Here is a 24616-nt window from a genome sequence, read left to right as displayed (position 1 = left end):
TATGGATTAGTGTCATTTTAGTTATGGTATAAATACATTGGCAGAATTGTCGATATGCTCTGGTAAAGAGAAGAGTGGATACAGATATTAGAAACACCTATCCTATAAGACCACACATGTTAAAAAGAAAAACATCAATAATAGATGAAGTTAGGCTCAAATTTGATGGGTCCTCTCATGGTGCCATAGGAATGGCAAATAATGAAGGCATCTTTCAAGATCATGTGTGGCCTCAAATATCTGTTTATTTTTTCTGTATAAAAAATCTTAAAAAACAATGAAATTGAAATCAAAACCATGATCTATGGACTCAAATTTGATTTGGAGAAGGAATACCCTATCAAAGAAGTTGAGGGTTTTTTTCATCATTATCAACATGATTTATAGGGACTCTTGTCATTTGGTGTCTTCATGCCTTGCTTTTGAGGCTAGGATCTTTCACTATGCTTTTTGGAAGATTTTCTTTTGTCCATTCCCATAGGTATGTCAACAAGCACGATGATTAGATAACCAATAAGATGATTTCCTTAAAGGGCAGCCTATATCATAACTGTCATGTGGGACAGTATGTAGCAGGACAAATATAGTCAGTATAAAGACTTAATTAATGATAACCCATCCACAGAGAGGCGAATGGGGTTGTAGGCTAAAGTCTTAAGGTTGTTAGGGACCTAATGTCGATAATTTTTCTATTAAGGTGTGGTTGGAGTCTTCATCGTGCGCCCTGAACCCTTAGTGGTTAATGACATTGCATTGATTGAAACGTGGAAGATTAATCGATGATGGAATGGTTGATCCTATTATTTATATCAAATATATTGGGGCTTAAATATCTTTTGGATTGTCGTTTAAGATTTTTTAGCTTGTGTACAAGTGATGCAGAGACAGGTATTCCCCTCCAGCTCTGAACTCACAAAATTTACAAGCACACGATTGCAACAAAACAAAAACAATTTATTTCATTCATCAAATACATTCAAACACTGAATTCTTCTATTGCAGAATTCTATTGCAAATTACAAATAATCAATGTTACCCCGAGTTTCCGGGACGGGGACGGCGGGGGACGGCGGGACGCGTTTCCGGGACGGCAAATTTTTTTGCCAAATTTGGGGACGGCGGGGGACGGCAAAGGGGACGGCTATTAAAATATAGGAAATATTTAAAATATATAGGAAAATTTCAAAATTCTAAATGTTCATATGAAAACATGGATAAAGCATGCATACATACATTATATTCATATGAAAACAATAAAACATGGAAATGGCATGTGTATGATACTATGAAAAGTTGAAGACATTTTAGAATGTAAATTCTGAACATACAACATTGTTAATACTCAATAGACAATATGCAATTATGCATTCATAAATCAGAATTTCAATTCATTCACATTGTCAATATGCATATCATAATAGATATTAAAGAAATAACATACAAAATGTCAAAACAAAGAGGTTAAATTTTCCCTACTTCTATTGACGCGGTTTCCCCCCATATTTTTCAACGGGGGTTTGGGGGCAGCGCCCCCAAGGTGGGGTCAAGGGGCATCGCCCCTTGCGGGGTCAAGGGGTAGCGCCCCTTGCGCGCTCCCTGTCGCGATACAGGGCGGGGTCGAGGGGCAGCGCCCCGCGAGGCCAAAAAAACTTATTCTTTCATAAAGGTGTTGGGTGTTATTTTTCTATTAACTCGCCGAGTTTGGCGATTTTTGGGTGATTTTCTAATCTCTGTGTCAAAATGCCCAAAGGCTACACTACTGCCATATAGTTTCATTGTCAAAATTATGAATTAAATTAATGTTATCTTTTAATTTTTTTATTTTTACTAACAATTTGAATTAATAAGGGGCCTATATTAGAAAATTTTAAAAAAAAATTGAAAATACAACTTTTTTTAGTTTTTTAATATTTTTTAATGGCCTTAGATAAGGGGGACGTCTAGCCGTCCCCGGGACGGATTGGGGACGTCCCAGCCGTCCCCAGCCGTCCCCGGGACGTACGGACGTCCCCCAAGGCTAGGGCAGGCGTCCCCCCGTTTCGGGGACGTCCCCTAAAAATATAGGGCAATTTGGGGACGGGGGGAAACGTCCCCTGGCCGTCCCCAAGTCCCCGAAACGTCCCCGAGACGGGGACGGGGGTTTTCAGGTCGGGGACGCGTCCCCGGGTAACTCTGCAAATAATGGATTCATATCTGCAAAACTAGTGCTATATTGTTTTTAAGATTTTACTCTTTCTCAGAGTCCTCTGCCTAGTTTGCACTCTATTATGTCCGCACCATCCTTTTGTTTCTGCACATATTATCCACTATACACACAATCTCATATTCATGCAGCTCTCCTTGTCTTCCATGCATCAGATTATGCCTCCTCTGTTTCTATGCTTGCGCAGGTCTTCTCTTCTATTCCCACGTAGCACACACACTCACCTGCCAAAAGATGATGCCTTCTCACACTTTCTCTTTTGGCAATGACTACACACTCTGCCTTTGGCCGATTCCTCTACTCTTTCTCGGCCTCCTCAAGTCGAGACCTCCTTCCTAGACAGATCCACACTTAGCTCCCTGGGCCGATGCCAAACTCTATTGCACACATCCCTCATTATGCAACCTCTCTTTTTTGACTTCTATTGTATCTTCTAGATTCTGCAGTGCGAGGCCGTTTCCTATTCTTTTTGGTTGAATCTACACTTGAATGGATGTTTCATCTGTGGTGTTTTGTCTTCCATCCTCGGAACTCTTTTTTATTTTTTCTTCCATTCACAACTTTTTTCCCAACGACTCTATCCTTACTCAGCTGGCTGCGTAGCTTCTTGGTCTTTTCAGCTTACGTGGCCTGTTCTATCTTCTCTCTCTTTGCAAAACAATTTACATCATCTGCAAATGATTCTTCCATTTTTGGGGGCTTCTTTTCAATTTTCTAACTTCCATTGGCTTTTGTTTTATCCTTCATATGACAAAGACCGTGGCAACAACAGTTGTGATGTCAAGTCTGCTGAGTCAAATAAGAAGACAAAGTCAACTTTCTACATCACAAAGCATTGATTCCTTTCGCATCCAGCTGATTAGGCCGATTTTCTTCTCATTCTTTTAACCAATGTCACCTTCTGCAGTTCGATTCACATTTCTCATCGATGCCTTTCACATTCTTTCCATTTGATGTCTCTATATATTTTCTGGAGTTTACTTATTCTGTAAGCTGTTTGTTTCCAAAAACCTTTTCTTTCCCGATGCATCTTCATTCCTTTCATTGTTTCAATTCATGGTAAAAGAAATCTTGAATGGTGGCTATACTTGTGTTTGTTCAAAAGTTTCCATTTCCCTCACATAAGCTGCAATCTCCAACAGACCATGAGAATGCTGGCAAAGGTCACAGAATTTGGCTTTATGCCTGCCAGTTTGATTTGCTTGAAAATATTTAAAGCCTATTTGACGAATCCATTTTGTGCATATCTGCAAAGCTGAGAAGCCAACAAAAATGGAAAACCAAAATTTTGAAGCAAACGAACTGACAGTCTTTCTGGGTGATGCCAATCGCCATTTAGTCCGGGATGCTCCTGCATCAACAAGTTATGGTCAACATGCTATCTGATATACAAAATGTTGAGTAAGCTCAGGGTAAGTTTTCTTTCGCGAATGACATTTTGCTTTCAACCTAAATTATCAGAGATGTCTTAAAGCATAGTTGTTCCATCTGTTTGATGTGTCATAGTGGGATACAGATACACCTATGCCCCTGATATGTATCTGATTTGGTGCTGCATGATATGGAAGATCCAAAGATGACAATGTGGCATCTGGATCATACTCAGATGCAAAGGGTACCTTTGGTTTTCTCCAAACATATCTGTGTTCATGGATATGGCTGCATATATGGCTGGGCAGGATATGGATTATAGTATAATTATGAAAATTATTATGTCTAAACTCCTTATACTTAAATTCACACACTAACCTGACTCCTAACTCAACATCGAAACAAAGAACCCTAAATTTTGTCATTCAATTCAAATTTTCATTGTTGTTGGAATTCTTGTGGCAGGCTGAAAAAGTTAATTCACAGGTTGGAGTGGCACTGAAAATGTTGAAGGGTAGTTTCTCACCAATTATCAGTGGTTAGGAGTGATGGACTTGTAAAGCACTGTTAGGGGGGGGTGAATCAGTGACACCAAGAATAGTACTACTTTAAACATTGATTGGTAGATAAACTTAACAAGTTTGTTAAACAATATGCATGCAATCGAAAAATGATATAACAGAATCCACAATAAGTAAAACATCCACCATAACACAAGTGTTTATACGTGGAAAACCCAAATAGGTAAAAACCACGGTGAGATGGGACTCACAAGTTAACTATCTGCAGTAATAGATAATTGACCGGTTAGGGTCTACAAATGCTCTGCTAGGAGCGAATCTTGTTAAAGATCCCAAAGCTTAGTCAAAAGCTATACCCTGTAAAAGGTAGTACCCTGTAAAGAGTAACCTCGGTGGAGGATTTCTAAATCCAAACTAATGGATCACTCGGTTAGAGGATTTGAACAATGAAGCTTGTTAGAGCTTATCTGGTTAGGGGATTTGACTGTTGCAGTGATTAGAAAACAACAGGTGATGTGATCTAGTGATAGCACAAATTGGTTGTATAGATCCTCTTTTGCGCACTTAACTCCTCTTTACCAACATACTCTGTAACTTAACACTTCTGCCTTTACACATAGCATATCACTTTCGCTTATACAAAAATAATTCATTGTGATGTCAATATATAGACATTTTAGATTTCATGTCGGCCTCTAGAAATCATAACACAATTACCTAGGTGCAGTGTATCTGGTCAAGTGATCATAACTCATCACAAAAAATACCACCAAATCTTGTCGGTGAGGATAACTCATCACGACTTGTGATAACTCATCACATAATCAGCAAATACCAGTTGGAACAATTAATACCGGTTGGAGTTAAACATATAAACCGTTATCCTTGATGCTCCTGTGATAATCTCCGCTGGATCTCCATGTTGCTGCCGAGTTATGTTGATCCACTGGTTGTCTCCTATGCATACACCGGTTGTCACCAAGTATTGGTTAGTAATAAACCTCTAGCATACCGGTTGTAGTATAAACAACTTTGAAGTTATACCGGTAGACAATATGAATATATGTGTGTGTGTGTGTTTCATCAATGACAACATATGATGAATTCATTACAATCATCATCAAGCCAACAATCTCCCCCTTTGGCATTGATGGCAACACTTAGAAAATTTTACAATAATACTGCTAAGTGTGCTTACAAAAAAAATATACACATATACACATACTCCCCCTTACTACATACATCATACAAAATTTTCAAAAAGACATACATATTTCTACTCCCCCTTTGACAACAATGCCAACTTGAAAAGATATATATATATATATATATATATATATATATATATATATATATATATATATATATATATATATATATATATATATATATAAGTTTGTATCAAAATGTTTTACATATACAAAAAAAACTTGAAAAACTAAATCAAGATTCATGCATTCGCAAGTCTCATGAAAATAACATTAAAGTTCCTCTTCAACTGTGATAGGGCATGTTTCCATGTTTCCAGCACGTTCTTAGTGTACTCAAGTGTAGACATAATCTGTGTATGGAACTCTTCCATGGAATCAAGTGTACAGGTTTCTGGAGTAGCTAAAATAGCTTCTGCATTCTTGTAGGCTCTTTGCAGTATGTCCACTTGGGATGTGAGTAGACTCTTCAATTCCTTCAGTGACCAGAGTCTTTTTGCTTTCTCAAGATCATAGGTATCCAACCTGTTGTGCAAATCATCCACAGATTTGCTAAAAGCAAAAATAGAGTCTTGGAGTGGTACATATGCATTGCATATCTTTTCTAGCTCTTGCTCTGTTTCAGTTTACCTTTTAGTGATATCAAAATAAAAGAATGAAACATTAGAAGTAGAAGCAAGATATTTGCCTCCTGTTTCATTAGCTTTACTTCACAAATCTTTATTCAAAGATAGAGCAAGTTTCCCTATATCAATTGCTTTCATAAGTTGCTCTCCATGCCTCTTCCTGTAACCCTTTTTAGCATAAGTTTGTGTTGCTTCTTCAAGTGACTTATTTGGTTAGATGCATCAACAACCAATCGACCAAGTTTGCTAATAGGGGTTGTCAAATGTCTTGTAGAAGTTTCTGGTAGTAGACTTGATAAAATATCTACTACATTCTGAATTGTTTCAGCTTCCATTCTTTGCTCTTTGAGTCTTGTTGTCCTCATTTTTGTTTCCAAAAATGAAGGACCACTACATGAAATTTTTGTAAAAAAATGGAAATTTTTACTCTATGGCACGCTTCTCGAGGCAGAATTTTGACTAATCCTTGGACTGGCTTAATCCTCAGTCCATCCTCGAATTGCGTTTCGAATTTCGTCAAATTCTGGGTTCGTTTGCTATGTCTTTCCTTCAATTTTGGGTTTTAAAATCCCGACTGCAGGTGGAGAATTTTCTTCAAACTGCAAGTTTTAATGATATTCATTGTTTTGATTGTTGTAGGGGAATTTCTAGCTTATTACATGTGCACTTTTATTAAAAGATGTTACTTACAATTTGTTTTAAATTTCCCTTTCTTGTTTTTGTCTTTTTTATTGTTTTTTGGTCTTGTTTAGTTAAAATAGGGATTTTTTGGTTCAATTACAAATTAACTTGTAGTTTGGTCAAAAAACCCCTACTTTAATGGTTTTTGCATGTAATAGGGATTTTAAATCCCCATTACATATGTGCAAGTATTTCTAACTTGTTGTAGGGATTTTATTTCCCTTTTACAAGTAATTAAAACTTGTATTCCTCTCCAAAAAACCTGATTTTGCCTTGCAAGTGCATTTTTGACAATTTTAAACTTGTCATTTATCTAAATAAACCCGATTTTGGCTTGGCAAGTGAAAAAGTAAAAATAAAACTTGTATTTGTCATCTAAAAACCCGATTTTCATTCCCTTATGCAAAATCGAACTTGTCTTTTATTCCAAGAAACCCGAAATGCAAGAAAAAACGGTTTTTGACCATTTCAAGGCAATTTTTGTGGAGAAATTGTTGGAGGAGGAAGGCGTTTTGGCTTGCATCCTATTTTCATGCATTCTTGGACACCTTTCATGACATTTGGAGGTTGCATTGACTGGTTTTTTGCCCTAAATCAGTCATCACGTTTTTCTTTAATGGCACATTTTGGTTGATTAAATCTTCAACAAACTGCAATCTCCTAAATTGGTTTGCCCTCTCTCACCTAGGCATGGAGTTTGGGAGGAGTTTCAAGCTATTTAATGATGCCATCCAAGATGCAATAGTTGCCACGTTTTTTTCCTCCACGTGAAGCATTTTGGCTGCATATTGGAAGTGTTTAACACCATGAATCTTCAAGGACATGAATCGTTTTGGCTTGGAGTACCAAGGCGTTGAGGGCTAAGAAGTATTCAAACATTTTCTATGACATTTTACTCTTGTTTGCTGCTAGGTTTTTCCATATAAGACGTTTTTTGCAAAAACGTGTTAAGGGTTTGGCATTGCGGATTGCTTCTATTTATTGGTTTTCCTTGTTCTTTCCAAGAATTGGTTGCATTTCTTGAAGAGGCATTTTCAGTTTGAAGAAAGGTATGTTCTCTTTCCTTTCTTTCCTTCATTTTGTTATTTTCTTGTTTTCTTAGTTTCCTTTCTTAGTTGCATTTTTGGAATGTGTTGTTCTTCCCCCAAAAATCGGTTTTTGTGAGAGAAATCTTCCCCTTGGTATGCAATTTTCGAATTGCATTGTTTTTCCAAAAATTCCCTCTTTACTTGTATTCGGGATTTTTAATCTCAAATTACAAGTTCGCTGGAAATTCTTTTTCTTCCCCTATGGTTAAGGAATTTAACCATTTTTGGTTGAAATCCCAAGTCGAAAAGTGTGAAATACCCCTCCCTTGCAAATTCAGGTTTTGAAAACCGGATTACATGTTGAAGAGTTCTTCCCATTTTCATGAAAATGACTTTCCCGAATTTTCCCATTTCTATCCATCCATGTTCGCCATATCCGTACTTTCCATTTCCGTCATTTTCTGAAAGTCAAAATCTCATTTTTTCGTCCATTCCTCCATTTGCGAATTTACAAGTGTACTTGTATTCGGGTTTTAAAACCCCGATTGCATGTATGTCCTTTCCAACTTGTATACTTGCGAAAATTTTCCCAAGATCCGAAATTGGTCAAAGTCAAGATTTTCCCATTTCTACATATTTCCCTTCTTCCTCTCACAAAATCATAAAGTTCAAGAATCAAAGTTTTACCCATTTGGAGAAGGAAGAATGATATTTGCAGCTGACTATGATGTTGCCTTAACTCTTTTAAGTCTTCATCACAGTATCCTAGGTTCACAATCAATGTCAGATTTGTCGGCATCTCCAACTCCAAAGAAGATGAAATACAAATATGACAAATACCAGAACGAGGTTGCACCTTCCCAGGTTTCTTCTCCTTTGGATCGCATCAGAGACACGGAGATAGGGCACGTTGATATGTCAGAATTCGTCAAGAGGGTAGAAGATCCACAGGATAATAACTTGCAGCGGCTGTTGGACAGCCATATCCATCATGCATCTTCTTTCCTGGTGGCTGCCCTAGAACCCGAGTTCGTTCTTGCCTGCGCCCATCATTTTGACAAAGAGTCAAGAGTCATCAAAAATGATGATGGCGAATCTATAATTCGTCTCGATGCAGATACAATCGAGAAGGTCGTCAGAATACCTCCTGCACTTGTTTATATGGAAATCTCCAAAGAAAGTGCAGCGGAGTACTATGTGAAGAGGGAAAAAGATTGCAAGTGACACATCAATAGGTGGATCCAAGAGCCATGAGCCTCCTTCTCAAGGTGGGCGAAGTTGTACCGCTGCGATTTCAAATGGGAGATTGGAGACACCATAACCCTTCTCAGCAGGATGATGGGCCTTGAGCATTCCAATGTCTTTGAGCCATGGATGTACCAGTTTATCATGTTCATATGGCAGTCACATCACATTTCATGGAGGGAAGTCATCAGTGATGCCTTGTGCGAACAACTTGCAGTAGTTCTTACCACCATGACCTTCTTCATGAATTCTTATTTGGTATATTTAGCAGCATCACTTAGACACTTTCCAGGTCTTTCTACCAAGGGTGATCGCTCACTTATACCAGTTTGGGAATATTATGACCAGATGCCATTGAGACCCAACAAACTGCATTTCAGAAGGTCCAAGATGCATTCTTTGGATATTTCATGTGTCAGTTTGACAGAAATCTCAAGAACAAGAGAGTATCAGATGAGGCATGGGACAAGGTGTGCGAGTATGGATGTTTGTTTCTGCAGTTTCCCACCTTCACCTATATAAGGATCGGATGCTATGATGGTCAGCCATACATGCTTCCCAGATACCCAACCGATAAGATAATTCTTATGGAGTTGGGAAGATAGATCATGGCTGTTCACACTTTTCAGTCTGCTAAACACAAGGTTGGAATGGGGATCTCTACCACAAACCCATTGAAAATTGGCCGATACTCCCTTGTCACATTTGTGAAGGCTAAGACCATGGAAACTGAATTGCAGGAAATCAAGCTCAAAAGGTTTAAACCTAGAGCTGATTTCGATTATAGGGGTATGAAGGAGAAGATCAAGAAATCCTTTGTGCATGTTCATCGCATTGAAGACATTTGGGTAGATCTCCGCACCGAAGCCGAAGTTCTGAAAATGGATTACTGCAGGCTCACTGTTGAGCAAATTGTTGATTTGAACTTGGCGGATATCCCACAAGGGATGATTGATCCTGAATACACTTCACGGAGAGTGGAGGAAGCTCCACTTCCTTTGATCCAATGGTCACACAAGGAGTGCATCTCCATCCTTGACAGATTTCAGCCTATTTTGGCCAACACCAACGCATGGCTGAAAAGTAATGCTGTTAGACTTATAAAAATCAAGGTTGGTAAAGAAGATGATTCCACGGGGTCTCTTGGACGGAAGTTTGAGATTCAGATTGACAACAAGGAGGGTGCTTCATCTTCAGGCACAAGGATCAAGTTACGAGTCAGTCGTGCAGTAGTGCTTCCTCCTGAGGAGACGACTGTCCGTGACAAGGAAAAATCACGATTCCATTTTCATGTGATTGATCTGGATAATCTGGATGAGGGGCAGCAATCTGATGATGCTCCCAAGTCTCCAGTTTCAGACTCGCCTCCTGAGATCATTCCTTCAGTTTCCATTGAGACGCCTCTTTCTCCTCCTGATTTGCTTGGAGATGAGTCTCCTCAGAATGCAATTCCTATTTCAGCATACGAGCCATCTCCTGGTCATCAACAAGAGACTATGTTGAAAGTTCTTGAGGATAATCCTGCTTGCATTCAGTTGTCAGAAATTGATACTTCCACTTCTGGTTTTGAAGAGTTCATGAGGCAATCTTCATGTCCATTGGTAACTGAGCAAACCGTGGTCACTATCCAAACAGATGTTCCTCCCAGGATGACCACGGTAATTCAAACAGAAACAGCTTTTCCATTGCCTACGACTGCTACTGGAAGAGAGTTGATGACTTTGCCTCCATGGCTTAGTTCTTTCACCCCGAAAAGGAAGAAGCAAGAAATCTCACCTGATGCCTTTGACTATCAGCAACTGAAACGGTCCAAATCTAAAGTTGCTAAGAAGGCCAAGACTATCTTCAGAGTAACTGTTGATAGCAATAAGATGAAGGTAGCTGAAATTGTGGAACCTATTGCAGATAAGCCACTTGATGAAATGTCAACTGCTGATTATAAGGTTACAAGGATAGAGTTGGGCAAACAAACGCATGAGGTCATTAAACATGATGCTCAGTTTTCTGTTGCTTCATTGGTGCAAAGGTGTGTTGAGCTTCTAGCGAAGAAAGACAAGCTAGAAGAGGAAAACCGACAGCTTATGGCAACCATTCATAAAATCACAAAACCTGCTGCTGAAGGGAGTAACTCCATAGGTTCTTCTGGTTCCCAAGAATCAATTCGTGAAGTGGAGAGGGCTGCTCAGAAAGTGCAAGCACTGGATTCCTGGGTTGATCAACTTCATGATCAATGTGTACAGGTAATGAAAGACATTTTTCAAATAATGTCTAAGTTAGAGACCATTGAGGAGAAACTGGATCAGACTTCTAATACTTTCAAAAAGAATCTGGAAAGTGTTGAAGAAAGTTTGACAATTTGGCATACCATGCCCCAACAACAACTGAGTGTTACAGGAGCACGCCATCTTCTCTTCCAGGGTCATGTACTTGGAATTTGAAGAACTCCTGGAAAACAAGACCCTTGTTCTTAAATCTCTCATTGAGGAGATCGGTGATGCAAAGAGATTTCGAGGCGAAGTTTACCGAGATATTATCTCACATTGTGAAAGGGCCTCTTGCAACATAGTAAGTCAGGATGGAGAGCTGATTCCAAAGGAAGAAGTTTTTGCTGATTTACAGATGAGGATTCATAATGAATGGAGGAGCGAACAATTCTCGGCAGCTTCGATTCAAGCATTGATGAAACACCAAGCCTTTCTGCATGAAATCCAGTCTATCTTGGATAAAAACAATTCTGCTCTCCTCCGCTGTCACGACACTATTGTGAAGACTATGGTTGTTGCCAAGAACACCCATGAACGGAATCCCGATGAACTACAAGCGAGCATCCAAAAATTTCAAGGATTTGTGTCTTCACAAAATGCAATTTAAGTGTGTTTCAACACTTAGTTGAATTTTCCCTCTTTTGTAATCTTTAGTTGTAATTTAGTTTTGACAAGTTACATGTAAAAGTATTTTTTGTAAAAAGCAAGTTACACATTACTTGCACTTTTGTAATTACATGTAAGGCAACTACAAGTTGTGTCCGATTAGGATTGTAGTTGGAATAAGTCTTAGTTAGTTGGAGTAACTCTTAGTTAGTTAATGAAGTTTCAGTTAGTTATTGAATGAGTCTTGGTGGTTGAGAGAATCTCTCAAGTTAGTTAGGATCCTCCCACCTTTTTCTCAAGGCTCCTCTTCTATAAATACTTGAGGGCTCTATTGTAATATCTATCTTTTTGAAAGCTAGCAAAAACTTTGCCAAATTTACAGCAAGAAGTCTTTGAGCTTATGTATGTGAATTGAAGGTTTTGAAGAATAATAAAGAAGGATTACTCAAGTTTTGAGTCTTTGAGCTACATGTTTGAGTTTGAATCTTTTTATTTCTTCCACGCAAAGTGTTTCTAAAGGAGCTTAGTCCAATCTGATTTGAAGTCTTTGAGTTGCAAGTAGAGAAGATTAATTAAAATAGGAAAATCTCTAGAAGGAGCAGCAAGTCTTTGAGCTTGCATCTATTCTTGAGGAAAAATTACTGTTTGATAAGAAATAGCAGCAAGTCTTTGAATTTGCATTAGTTCTTGTCTTTGTGTTGAAAGAATAGATTATTCCAGTCTTTGAGCTGTTATCTTTTAGTATAGCAAAGGGTAGATAGGACTTCACATAATAAAGTCTTTGAGCTTGATATTGCTGTCCCGTCCCGAAGGAAGTGATGGAAGTCTTTGTGTTTTCAGGAAACTTCATTTCCTTTCTTTCATTTCACTTGAAAGTGGTTACTGCTGTTCATATTCAATCGCTATCCTTTTTCTTTGAAGAGAAAATGATATTGCCTTTCTTGAAAAAAGAAGAAAGATTGCTGTCCCATCCTATTTTATTTCCAAAGTTGTAGTTAGATGGGGGGAGCCTTCCCTTAATTAGGAGAGTTTTTACTCGTGTGTTGTGGTTGAAATCACAATTTTGTATATTTCCCCAAGTGTACAAAATTTTCAACCAACAAGTCTCTTCTTGTGAGCTCTAGATTGCATGACAGTTGCAATCTTCATCATTTCAGATGCACTCATATTATCAACAATTATAGGCCCTGATATGCCTAATGAGTCATCATCATCTTCATAAGTCTGCTAAATGACTAATGCTTTTGCCGGTTCAAAAGATGTTACCTTAACAATTTCTTTTTCTTGTCCTTTCTCCATTTCTTGTTCAGAAGTTTGTGTGTCAACATTTTCATTAGATTCCTTCTGAATGCTCTGTGAAACCGGTGGGGATTGGGGTTTCTCAGGTTGTTCCTTTGCAGGTGGAATATCCACTCTTGGTTGAGTTGCCGGTTTCTCAACTGAAGTAACTTGTAAAACAGTGATTTCAGGTGGCTGCATATCTGGTACAATGATGTCTCCAGATAGATCGATTGTATCCTGAATATCATCAACAACTTGGATGATAGTGTCATCCTTCTTGATAGGATAGACCACGTTAGCTTGCACAATTTCTTCTTCATCCATTTCAGGTCTATCAACAGTATCTTGTTCATCCTTAGAAGAATGTATAAGATCTTCTGAGTGTTTGATACTACAAGCAATCTGATGAGTCTCAGTCTCAACAGTTTGCACTTTTCCATTGATCAACTTCAATCTTCTTGATTTGTAAGGAAAATGAACTTTATACTTATCAACCAACTCATTCAACTCATCTTTTGATAATTCGGGAAAATATTGTACAAATATATCATCAATGATTCCTTTTTCTTTCTTTATTGCTTCCTCCCATTTATTTAAAAGAATAGTATACAAGGAATTAGAGATGTCTTTTTCAAGATCATGTGGTAATCTACTGTAATGGCACAAATGATTGATTACCTATTGAATGATTTGCTCCTTTTCTTCTTCAGTGAAAGAATCAAAATGTTCTTTGACATTGTCAAATCTGTTTCTCCCTGATGTTTTTATTGTCCTCTCAAAGGTAGTCTCAGGCTTGTAAGTTGAAATATCAAAAGGCACAGTTGCCTTCGACACTTCCTTCATTTGCTTTGCTACTCTACCGGTAGCTTTCATCTTCTTGGGTTCTTCCTTAGTGTCAGTGCCTTCAGATTTTGCTTGGAGGATTAGTTTCCGACCTCTTTTCTTAGATACGTTCTCCTTCTTTGCATAAACTTTAGGTGTCGGTTCCTTTTTGGTTTGGGCACTTCGTGTCACTCTTGTATTTTTCATCACAGGAGGTGCTTGCTCAGCCTTCTTTTTCTTACCTTTACCACTCATGGTAGGAACAATATTGGTTCCGGCTTGTGCAGTCTGATCTTCAACAACATTCAATTTTGCCTTCTTTTTATCCTTTGGAGATGCTAACAGGTTATTAGCATAACCAATTAGTAAGTCATAGTTGACCTCATAACTCATATCTTCCATTTCTTCTTCTCTAGTCTCAATTGCCTCCATTAAACAAAAATCAGTGGTAACTGTAAAAACAATGTCCTTAGCAAAATGTTTTACCACATCCTCAGGCAATCTTAATCTCATGCTCATTTTCTTCTGAAACTCATTGAAGTATTTGTTCGTTGCAGCAGAAAAGGTGTTATTCACAGCCTTGATACTGTTCTTAATCTGGGCAGATACCGGTAGATCCTTATACCATTCAAGATCACCTATTCTCGGTAGGAGATTTTGGAAATAAAAGAATAGACCGATCAATAACTGTCCAAATTTAAACTTTAGACTGTTGTCCTTCTTGATAGACTGAAGATTTAACATTAATTGGCTCCTTATGGCCTCACATAGGTCATACTTAGCATTTTCAGTTATCATCTTGTAAGCAGTATGCATCGTTGCTGATGGAACACTATTTAATCTGCTAGAATAAAATACCCGATAGCTTATAACCATAGCTGCCAACTTTACCGCTGGGTCCCTAATGTTTTTGACAGAAAAAACACGCTTATCAGATGTTGATCCGGTTAGAGTGTATATTGTCTCTTTTGAAATACGCCTCAGCACAGGTACTTCACCGGTTGCGTAAAAACCAGTTACAGCTTGAATAGCTTCCTTGGTTATAGTATGAGTCCTTTCTAGATACATGTTTTCTCCATGAACTCGACTCAAAATAATTCGGATATGTTCTTCAAAATCTTCAAGAAAGTAAGCTGCGTTATGAAAACTTTTTTCATAAACCCTAATATATTCTGTTTGAATCTTCCCATTCTCATCGCAAAGGGATTTTAATTGAGAATATATTGACAATGATCCTAAATCCTCAATCTTGCAGTCAATGTAGCTGGACATATCTCCTTTCACTACAACACCACTCGGAACTTTTGATAAAGCATTATAAGACACAATTTGTTCCGCTTCAACAACTTCCATAGGTTCAGATGTAATCATTAATCTCTCTACTGGTTTAGAAGATGATGCCATTCCAGATAAACTAGATTCGAAGCAGGATTTTTCAAAGAAATACCTTATTTCACGCATGTTGCCTCTTTAACCGGTTGAATGCTGAAAGATCCCTAAATAGGTCTTTTGCTGCCCTGTTTAAATTTTAATTTAATAAACTATATTTTGGGGCTTTTTTGGTGTTCTTAGAGACTAGACAGAAGATGCAGAAGAGTTTGTTTCTTTTGTGTTGTTTATTTGGTGATGGGGTTTGCAACATATGACAAGAAACAACATAAAAATGAACTGTAATCAAGAGATCAACTTCTGATTTTTATATGACAGCAGATTACAATCATCTAGAAGTGAAATAACATTCACATGTACAAGCAGAAAACATACCAAGGATCCAGTGCTAGGGTTTGAGGCTGGTTTGCTATCCAGAAAATGGATACAAGCTGAGAAGGATGGTGTAGGAGCAGATCAGTGGATCCAATCTTCTTATTCTGCCATAAGATGAATTACCAATAACAAATTGGGCAAGAACCCAATTACCAGCTGGAAATCCAACTTTTGCCAGGCAAAATTATACAATTTTGACCTTCTTTTCCCATTGTTTTGCTCACCCTGATCACAAATATTTCTAGTCAGTTGACTGTGATTTCTTCCACACTACCCTTTCTAATCCCAACAATGAGATCAAGCACAAGAAATGGAGTTGGAACCCTCCATTTAATTTTAAATTGATGCACATCCTTCTAGAATGGTACGGCTCTGCCTGGAATGGTACGACTGCAATTACGAAACCCACACTTGCTGCAATTTCAAGACAAACTGCTCTAAACTGATGTATCATATCTAATGGTGATTGTTGGGCTGGTTTTGTTGCTAAATTGACCCCCAATGGGTCTAGACAAGGCACATCCTTGTCCCACGTGGGCAAATTAGTGGGTACACCTCCACTACCAATGCAGATTTGAGGGTTTACGTCCTCCAAACACCTGCAATTTCTACTGCTAATGCAGAGCAGAGAAAATCAGAAATAAAATAATAACATAATACCAATTCCCTCCTCCAAAATGTCTAATAACCTTTTCCAAAGAGTGGTGTAACCCTAAATGGAATATCCCATTGGAATCCAACTAAAAAAACATCTTCCTTGGTATCTTTTGGGTCCACGTAGTTTAAAGGCTTAAAGGCTTTTAAAGAATGACAAGGGTCCCACCATGCCATGTCATTTAAGTGATTTGAGCAAAGGGGTGGCGTTGACATTAAAGGGGCCACTTTATTAAAAGGTACGCATAGCACTTTATTCAAACATAAGCGCCTTTATTTAAAAAAAAATTAGGCTTATAAAGTAACTTTATAAAAGTTACTTTTTCCTTATTAACTTTTGACACTTAGAAATTTTTAAGTGTCTTTATTCATCAAATGCAATGTGGGAATTGCATCAAAAAGATGGGGACATGACAAATGCTCAAGTGCACACCAATTTAGTCTTCTCCAACCTTCAAATTTACTTGATTACTCAAATCACAATGCAGCTTCGACAAATATCAGCCAACAATCCTTTCTCAACTCTGCAAGCACTCAAATTCTTTTTCAAATGCGTTAGGGTAAAAATAACAAAGTGAAAACTCGCTTTTATCCTTTTTACCTACTGCATTAAATGCTCGCCCGTTAGGGTTACAAACCCTAATTACACCGCTTAATGATACATAGATGTAAAACCTGTTGTTAGCCGATTGACAAAAAGTTATCAAAATATCATGCATACAAATTCTCTTACCGCTCATTCATTTTCAGGGGTCCGGAGGTGGATTTACCGTTAAGTTCCCCTTAGTCATATTAAAAGGCTTATATCACCGGTGCAGGATTTTTCACATTTGGTGAAGGAACAGTTTCTTCTCCAGGTGAGTCATCACTCTTCTTTTTCCATATTCGATTCATTTCTTCTCTGGTTTCTTCAACATTAACTTTCTGCTTTCCTTTCTGATCTTTAGAAGGGCTGACCGGTTTGCTCTTTCTAGATCTACAAAATTTTGCCAAGTGTCCTGGTTTGTGACATTGATAGCAGGCCATACCAGATGATTTCCAAGGTCCTGCATTACCTCTCCCGGTTCTTCTTCTGCAATTCATAGCCACATGACCAAAGTTGTTACAGATGGTGCAAATGACATTTGTTACCTTTTCCATCTCAAATGGACTAAACCGATTGCCGTAGGGTCTTTGCCAGTTCATGTTGACCCAGTTGTCAAAATTTCTCATCCCAGTTGCCATTTGGTCTTGAATGCATATGTGGTACAAGATTATTCGCTCCATATTTGCATTCAACTGATCTATGTCCATACATTCTACATGTGAAGCAATGACCTTCAAATTTCTTGGACACATACCTAGCATTAGTATTGTAGCTTGCATTTCTATTAGGTTTGTCTCTACAAACATTTGCAGTGTGACCAGGTTTATGGCAAACAAAACAAACAGGTTTAAAGACCTTACCTGTAGGCTTTTTGACCTTAGGAGCAGATTTATTCTTAAGAGTGTTGCTCTTGGTACCGGAGGATTCACCTTTTTCAGATGTGTGAAAACCAAGTCCAGAGGTATCACCATTCATCCTTTGTGATTGAATTTGTTCTTCCAACAAGATTGACCTTCTGTTGAACTTCTCCAATTTCCCATTTGCTTCAGTGAGCTGTCTGGTGAGATCTTCATTATGTTTTGACAGGTTCTCTCTTAGAGATGATGCTAATTCAGTGACTTTTGAGCTCATCAGTGACTTTTGAGCTGTTTAGAATGTAATCAAACACCCCAATTGCAATAGATTAATCCTTGATGATGACTGGTAGGTGAGGTGGAATGCCTTGTTAGTAGTGTATAGCCCATTATGTAAATGATCTATTTTGTAGATATAGAGAAGTCCAACATGGGCAATAGTTATCTCTGTGTTGTTTGGAGGTAGTTAAGCTTAAAGAAATCCCAAAAGATCAGAAGAAATATTTTTGATGATGTTTGAGAATTTTGAACCTATTCTAATTTCTATCAATGATCCAATTTACTGATACAAACGAGCCCACCTTGGGCAATATTTATGCTGGAATCAACTCTACTGGAAATGCAAAAGAGGAAGATCTCAAAGAAACATTTTAAGATGAAGCAACTAATATTTCAATGGATAAGATACTTACTCCTCGTAGCAATGCTCGAGAAATGTCTGTGGTTGAATGGGCACTGATTCTTCCTGGCAAGCACAAACAGGCTATAACAGAAGGGACCATTGATGAATGTGGTGAATTTGAGAGTTCAGATCAGTTAAGTTCAAAAGAAACACTCCACAAGGACCAGATTGAGCCTGGGATGGAAAACCTCTCATTGACAGAAAAGTTAAAGCTCATTTGCAAAAGGAAGAGTTGCATGTGGAACAAAATGATCGCCTACATCTATTTCCTAGCATCTTTTCCTTGTTGCTGACATAAGTGTTGCCTTGTCCGGAGGAAGTTCCTCCCTTGGCCTTTTCTTCTTTCCTCGGAACCCTGAGGTTCCGAGGTTCTTTCCCTTTGCCTTCTCTCGCTTTTCCTTCTCCGGAAGTTCCCTCTTCGTTTTCTTCTTTCTCCGGAACCCCGAGGTTTCGAAGTTACTTCCCTTTGCTGCCTCTCTTTTCTTTTCTTGGAACTCCGGAAACCCGAGTTTCCGAAGTTCCTCTCTTTCTTTCTCTTTCTCTTCTGTTCTCCGGAACTCCGAAACCTCGAGGTTCCGAAGTTCCTTTCTTTTCTTCTTCCCTTCCCCAGAACTCCGGAACCCCAAGGTTCCGAAGTTCCTTTCTTTTCTTCTTCCCTTCCTCGGAACTCCGGAACCTCGAGGTTCCGAAGTTCCTTTGCGCAGTTCCGCCTTTTCCTTTTCTTTCCTTCTCAGTTCCTCGGAACCCGGAGGTTCCAAAGTTCCTTTCCCTTGCCTTCTCTGGAACCCCGGAACCTTGAGGTTCCGAAGTTCCTTCCTAGCCTTCTTCCTTCCTTTCTCCGGAACTCCGAAACCCCGAGGTTCCGAAGTTCTCTTCCTTTGCTTCCCTTTCTTCCTTCTCGGAACTTCGGAGGTTCCGAAGTTCCTTCCTTAGCCTTCCCTTTCTTCTCTCTGGAATTCCGAAACCCTGAGGTTTCGAAGTTCCTCCCCTCCTTGCCTTTTCTCTCTAGTTCCCTCGGAACTCCGGAACCTTGAGGTTCTGAAGTTCCCGGACTTTTTTCTGACTGGCGACACTTCTGGATGGCGTGATCGACACTCAAAGCTTTAAATGCTTCGACAACTTTGTGACTTGTGTACCTTCTTTTGTGGAGCCACAGGGGTGCATTTAATGTTTTTGGCAGGATTTCCATCAAGGGAGGTACGGGGCCATGCTTGTTGTGGTGACTTATGTCATGTCTGCATACTTTGACTTTGGAAGGACAGTCAATCCACCTTCTCAGGGTTGCCTTTTGTGGGTATGGCTAGGTTGCTTGCATGTACAGAAATCAAGTGCATGCACTTCCTTGCACTCCCAGATCGACATACAGGGGTTATGATCATTCTTGTAACCATTTTTCTATATAAAGGTTGTTAAGCCTCATTGTAAGGGGTTCTCTCCCTACTGGCTTGAGCTATTCTATGCTCTCCCACTTCTCTTGTATTATTCTGTATTTTGCAACTGTAAGTTGGCCATTGGCCTTATAATTAATTGAAATCACCATTCTTGCCTTCTTTCAACTTATGCATGTTGTGTATGTTTCTTACCTTCATCATAGGTGTATGTTTTGTGGTTCTTCTTTCATATATGCTGTGTTAAATTTATTTCTGAGTGTGACTTGTGGGAAACCTTCTCCCCGCTTGACATTCAACGAATTCTAACCTCCATACATGCATCGGGGTCACTCATACAACTGAAGTTTGTGCATCTCATGGGTGTTTCAATTGATTCTTTGTGTCATTTCGGGTAGGGAGAGAAACAATCTCTTCTTGGTGCATCACCTCCTTTTGTTTTAAGCATCTCTCTTCCCTTTATCTTTGCAATTTTTTAGGATAGGCCTAGGAGTTAGTTTTGAAGTGTTGAGTTGGTTCAACACCTGCACCTGGATTGAAAAGGAAGCCGGCCTTCTCCGGAGATTCAACCCCCTTGTGCAAGGTCCCACACTTCGGGGTTGTTTCCATGTTTCACAAGGTGGCTGAGTTGATAGCTCAGCAAGGGTGCGAGCTTTTGTGATAACAGGCACCGACCCACCAAATCTTTCAGTATAAGAGCAACAACTCTTAGGGCACCAACCCACCAAAACTTTCAGTATAAGAGCAACAACTCAAATTTTTTGTGGCATCGACCATACAATACAGTACAGAAGTTCAACTTCAGTATTGTTGCAGATTACAAATAATAATCTTTGAAGCTTTCAACAATATAGATATTGCATGAAAATAACAACTTTTGAACTTCTGAGTTTCTGTAGTTTAGAAAGCATCCAATAGATAATGACACTCTGAAATCAATATTCCATGTATAAATCTGTTCGACTTTGTTCCTAATCAATACATGGCCTTTGTTTTTCTTCTCCCTGTGATTCACCTTGGAGCAGAAGTTAGACAAACTTCATTTCATTTATGAACAGAAAATGTGTGATCTGACTGAAAAGAAATGTATATTTTTCCAATCAAATCTGTGTACAATCCATCAAGCAGACCTTCTCAACGGTATAACAATCTGAATTGCTTATCGTCTGTGAGAAATACAAAATACCTTGATCAAAAATTTGAATAATACTTACTGCACTATTACCAATCTCAGATTTGGACTTGGTATTCACAAATTTGAACACAGCCTTTAAATAATATTTACTGTGTATATCTAGACACAGAAATCCAAATTCTTGGTCACGGCATGATTTCTCTGTATAAACAACTCAGTATTCTTCCTTTTGAATTTAGTAAGTACTTTGAAGAAAAATATTTTCTATCTGAGCCATCCACACATTATCATTCTCAACATCTCTTAATTATCGACTATGTCTAAGCTTTTTAAAACAAAGCTTTGTGGTGGTTCTAACTTATTCAAGTAGTTACAACCGAAGTCCAACTACTTCAACCAAGTCACCTAATCTTCTCAATAAAAATAAAAAAAACATTATAACCAATCAACCGATGAGAAAGATTATGAATAAGGCAAACCATATCAATGAAGACTTTCATGCTGGAAACCAATATGTATCTCCTCTTCAAGCATTTCCAAATCTGAAAATGACTGAACATTAAGGCAGCAATGCAGGTCTGAGTATATTAGTTCTTTCAATCATCTATTATTATCATTTTCTTAATGCTGTATCATATTTGTGGGAATAATATCTTCCATTCATATTTATGTACAGCCAGAAGAATATACAGATCTAGAATCATAAGAATGATGTGTCTGTGTGCAGCCAAAGAGAACGTTGAAGATATGTAATGCATGAAGTTTGCTTGACCATTATCTACACAAACCATTAGTCATTCTTCATTCCAATATCATTGCATCCGCACTATAGTCACATGAAAACAAAATCATTACTGCTGTTACTGTGTTCCTGTGTATAAGAAGAAATGCTGAACTAGACAGTATGACTGAATGTTAATATCTTTTGCCTTCTCTTTCATTAGAAACGATTCACAATATCAAAGGCATGTGTAATAAAGGTGTGTTCTCCAACGCCAAACAACCTGGATTTTCAGAGTAGGATATTTGTGTCGTACTGGATCTTTTGATACATTTTGACATCAATGACAAATAGTCTAACACCTTTGTGCATTTGGTTAAACAGAATTAAATTGGAGTGAGGAAGGAAGAGGACTGAGTGTTTGTACATTCCAACTGTGCCTCTTAATGTACGAGACCAATGATTCCCAAAAGTTCTATCCATACCTTGGGAAGTTGGGACTCTCATTCAGAGTTGCCCGACTTTGATGTGTCCTTCACTTCATCTTCTGGACAGTCGAGTATGACATCAGGTAGTGATATAGGCATTGCTGAGAGAGTTCCATCCAGTTCCAATGTTATTGGAGAGCCTGGGGACCTCAATGATGCAGAGCATTAAATTAGGATTCCATCTGACAATATGTACTACAATATTGTAGGCAGTTAGGGTTTCAACTTTCAAGTAAAAGAGTAAGATCCTAAAGAACAATTTTAATGAAGAGGAGCATTGTCATGATTAGGTGGAATAAAATGATAGCCCCATTACACTCATTGTATATGTTGTAAGTGCCAGCTATTATCATGCTGGTATGGTTGACTTTCTGAACTGGCAGCCACCCTTCAGGGCTGTTTAAGTTTCAGATGGATATAAAAAAGTACTCAAATAAAATGTTTACAAATATGGAAATATCACCTAGGTTCTGTTCACAGCTCATGAAACGGGTTTTTGGAGATTATCATGTGGAGGAGATTGAGGCTATTTATGACAGAAACCTAAAACTGCATTTATGGTGGTCCTATCATGGGAAGGTTGCCACATGTATGCAGCCTGTTGCCATTTCAGTGGTAACATAGAATGTGATAACATTAATAATTCTAAAATCAAAGTTTGTTCTATTTCCAAATTATTTATAGCAGTTTTATTTTGTACAGAACTAATTTAACATTTCTAAGTTCTACAAAGTTACAAACCATCCTCCCATGAGCCTCCAATTGTTCACCAGATGGGGATAATTGGAGTACATACTCTTTTATACATGTGGCAAAAGCTGTTAAACACCAATCTACTTGGAGGAAAGGTGGAGGACTTGGTGTTTGTACATTCCAACTTGTGCCTCTTGACATTCAAGAGCAATGATTACCAGCAAGGTCCATATGCTTTTGGGATGTTCACTCAGAATCACTTGACAAATGTTTCCTTGTGTAGCACGATTAAATCAGGACATGACTTCATAATGATAGAATGATAATGTACTGATATGTACTAGATTGTCAGCTGTTAAGGAATCCATTCGGTGAAGTATTATATAAATCTTAATCACCTAATCTTATGATTTTGAAGCTTTAAATTTATATAAATGGCTTTGCCTATTTTGAAATTTATGAATTTATCGTGCTAAAAACGTTTTTTTGGAAAAAATGCTGTAATTTTAGAATTTTAAATGGATTTATCTACCCCTTATAGTGTCTGGGGGTTCCCCCAAATTCAGCTTTCATTCTTAGAAGTACTGTTTAGAAGAATGAATTAAATCTAGAAATATATATTGATTAAGCTCTCTCCAATTGTTTATTCGATTGTATCATAGTTCTCGGTAGATATTTGTCAGAAATTTTTGCAGGGTGACAAACTGTACTAAAATGATTTTATAATTCATTTACATTATAGATTGTGGGACTGAGTACAATTACTCATGTTGACGTTTGGAAGTTTAAAGATTCAACAGTTCATTAATCTATACATTCTTTTGAGAAAGACTTTAAAAATTAAAATGACAACAATGATTCTAATAGTATGTATTTATTATCTGATAAGACTTTGGAATGGCTTCAAAGTTATGGGTAGATTTGGTATTTTCATTGATTTAGATTTATGGATGGGCAGGTTCATGCATACATTATCAGGTCAATATGAAGAAAAATTTACTTATTTATACTTACATTTGTTGTTCCTTATATGGTTGATGGTTGCATGATGTAAGCAGGTCAAAGTTTTGCCAGGCAAGGGAACGGGAAAGCATAAATACAGTTTTCAGCGAGTTGAAAGTGTGCCAGTGACCCAACTCCTTTTCTGTGGCTGTGAGGAACAAAAAATACATATTGAACGAGATGAAAATAATGAAATTGATGTAGACATGAATAATGCTATGCCTGAAACACGAGGTGTAACTGAGAAGGAACTAAATATTATGAAGAGGGTTATGGACAAGCTGATTGGGAATGAGGAGCAAATGCAGAGTTCAACAGAACTTGGCAGTAGGACTGAGATAGGACATGCTCACATACCTGCAAAGTGGACAAAAGGCAAAGCCAGAATAGGCATGGAAAGGTTTGATGATGAGGGTAATATTGAAAGGGTAGGTGATGGGGAAACTGCGTTTAAAAGTTCAGATACACTTGCTGCAAGTATAAAAACTAAAGAAAGTTCCACAGAGAAGGAACTGGAGAATATAGAGGTAGTCAAAGACAAATTGAAGCTAAACGTTAAGGCATGCTCTAGTTGCCCTCCTTGCTCATCCTATCTTTCTGAAATTTTCTTGCAGTACTTTTATTATATATTTTTCTCAATATGGGGTTCATGAACATGCGAGTCTTGATTGGAGTAAGATTGTTTCTGGATCTATGCTTTAAATTAGAACTTTAGGTGATTGTTTATGGTCATGCTAAGTTTACAACGAGCATAACTAATGCTTTTTACATTTTTTTAAAAATTTTAGTTAAT

At 38.1% G+C, this 24616-nt stretch overlaps 1 protein-coding gene across 2 annotated transcripts in view; it reads left to right on the top strand.

Moving 5' to 3' along the window:
* Window positions 1-24616, top strand: part of LOC131070228 (protein REPRESSOR OF SILENCING 3) — a 62066-nt gene that overhangs the window by 24180 nt on the left and 13270 nt on the right. The window contains exon 3 of one of the 2 annotated variants that reach the window (XM_058005734.2): window positions 23880-24350. In XM_058005734.2, the coding sequence (XP_057861717.1) occupies window positions 23880-24350 (471 nt within the window). Of the gene's footprint in view, window positions 1-23879; window positions 24384-24616 lie in introns of both variants that reach the window. The other variant, XM_058005733.2, reaches the window with a different exon arrangement.

Source organism: Cryptomeria japonica, chromosome 2 (genome assembly GCF_030272615.1).
Source record: "Cryptomeria japonica chromosome 2, Sugi_1.0, whole genome shotgun sequence".
Taxonomy (NCBI): Eukaryota; Viridiplantae; Streptophyta; class Pinopsida; order Cupressales; family Cupressaceae; genus Cryptomeria; species Cryptomeria japonica.
Note: the sequence above shows the minus strand (reverse complement) of the source record. Positions and strands in the feature narration are given on the sequence as shown.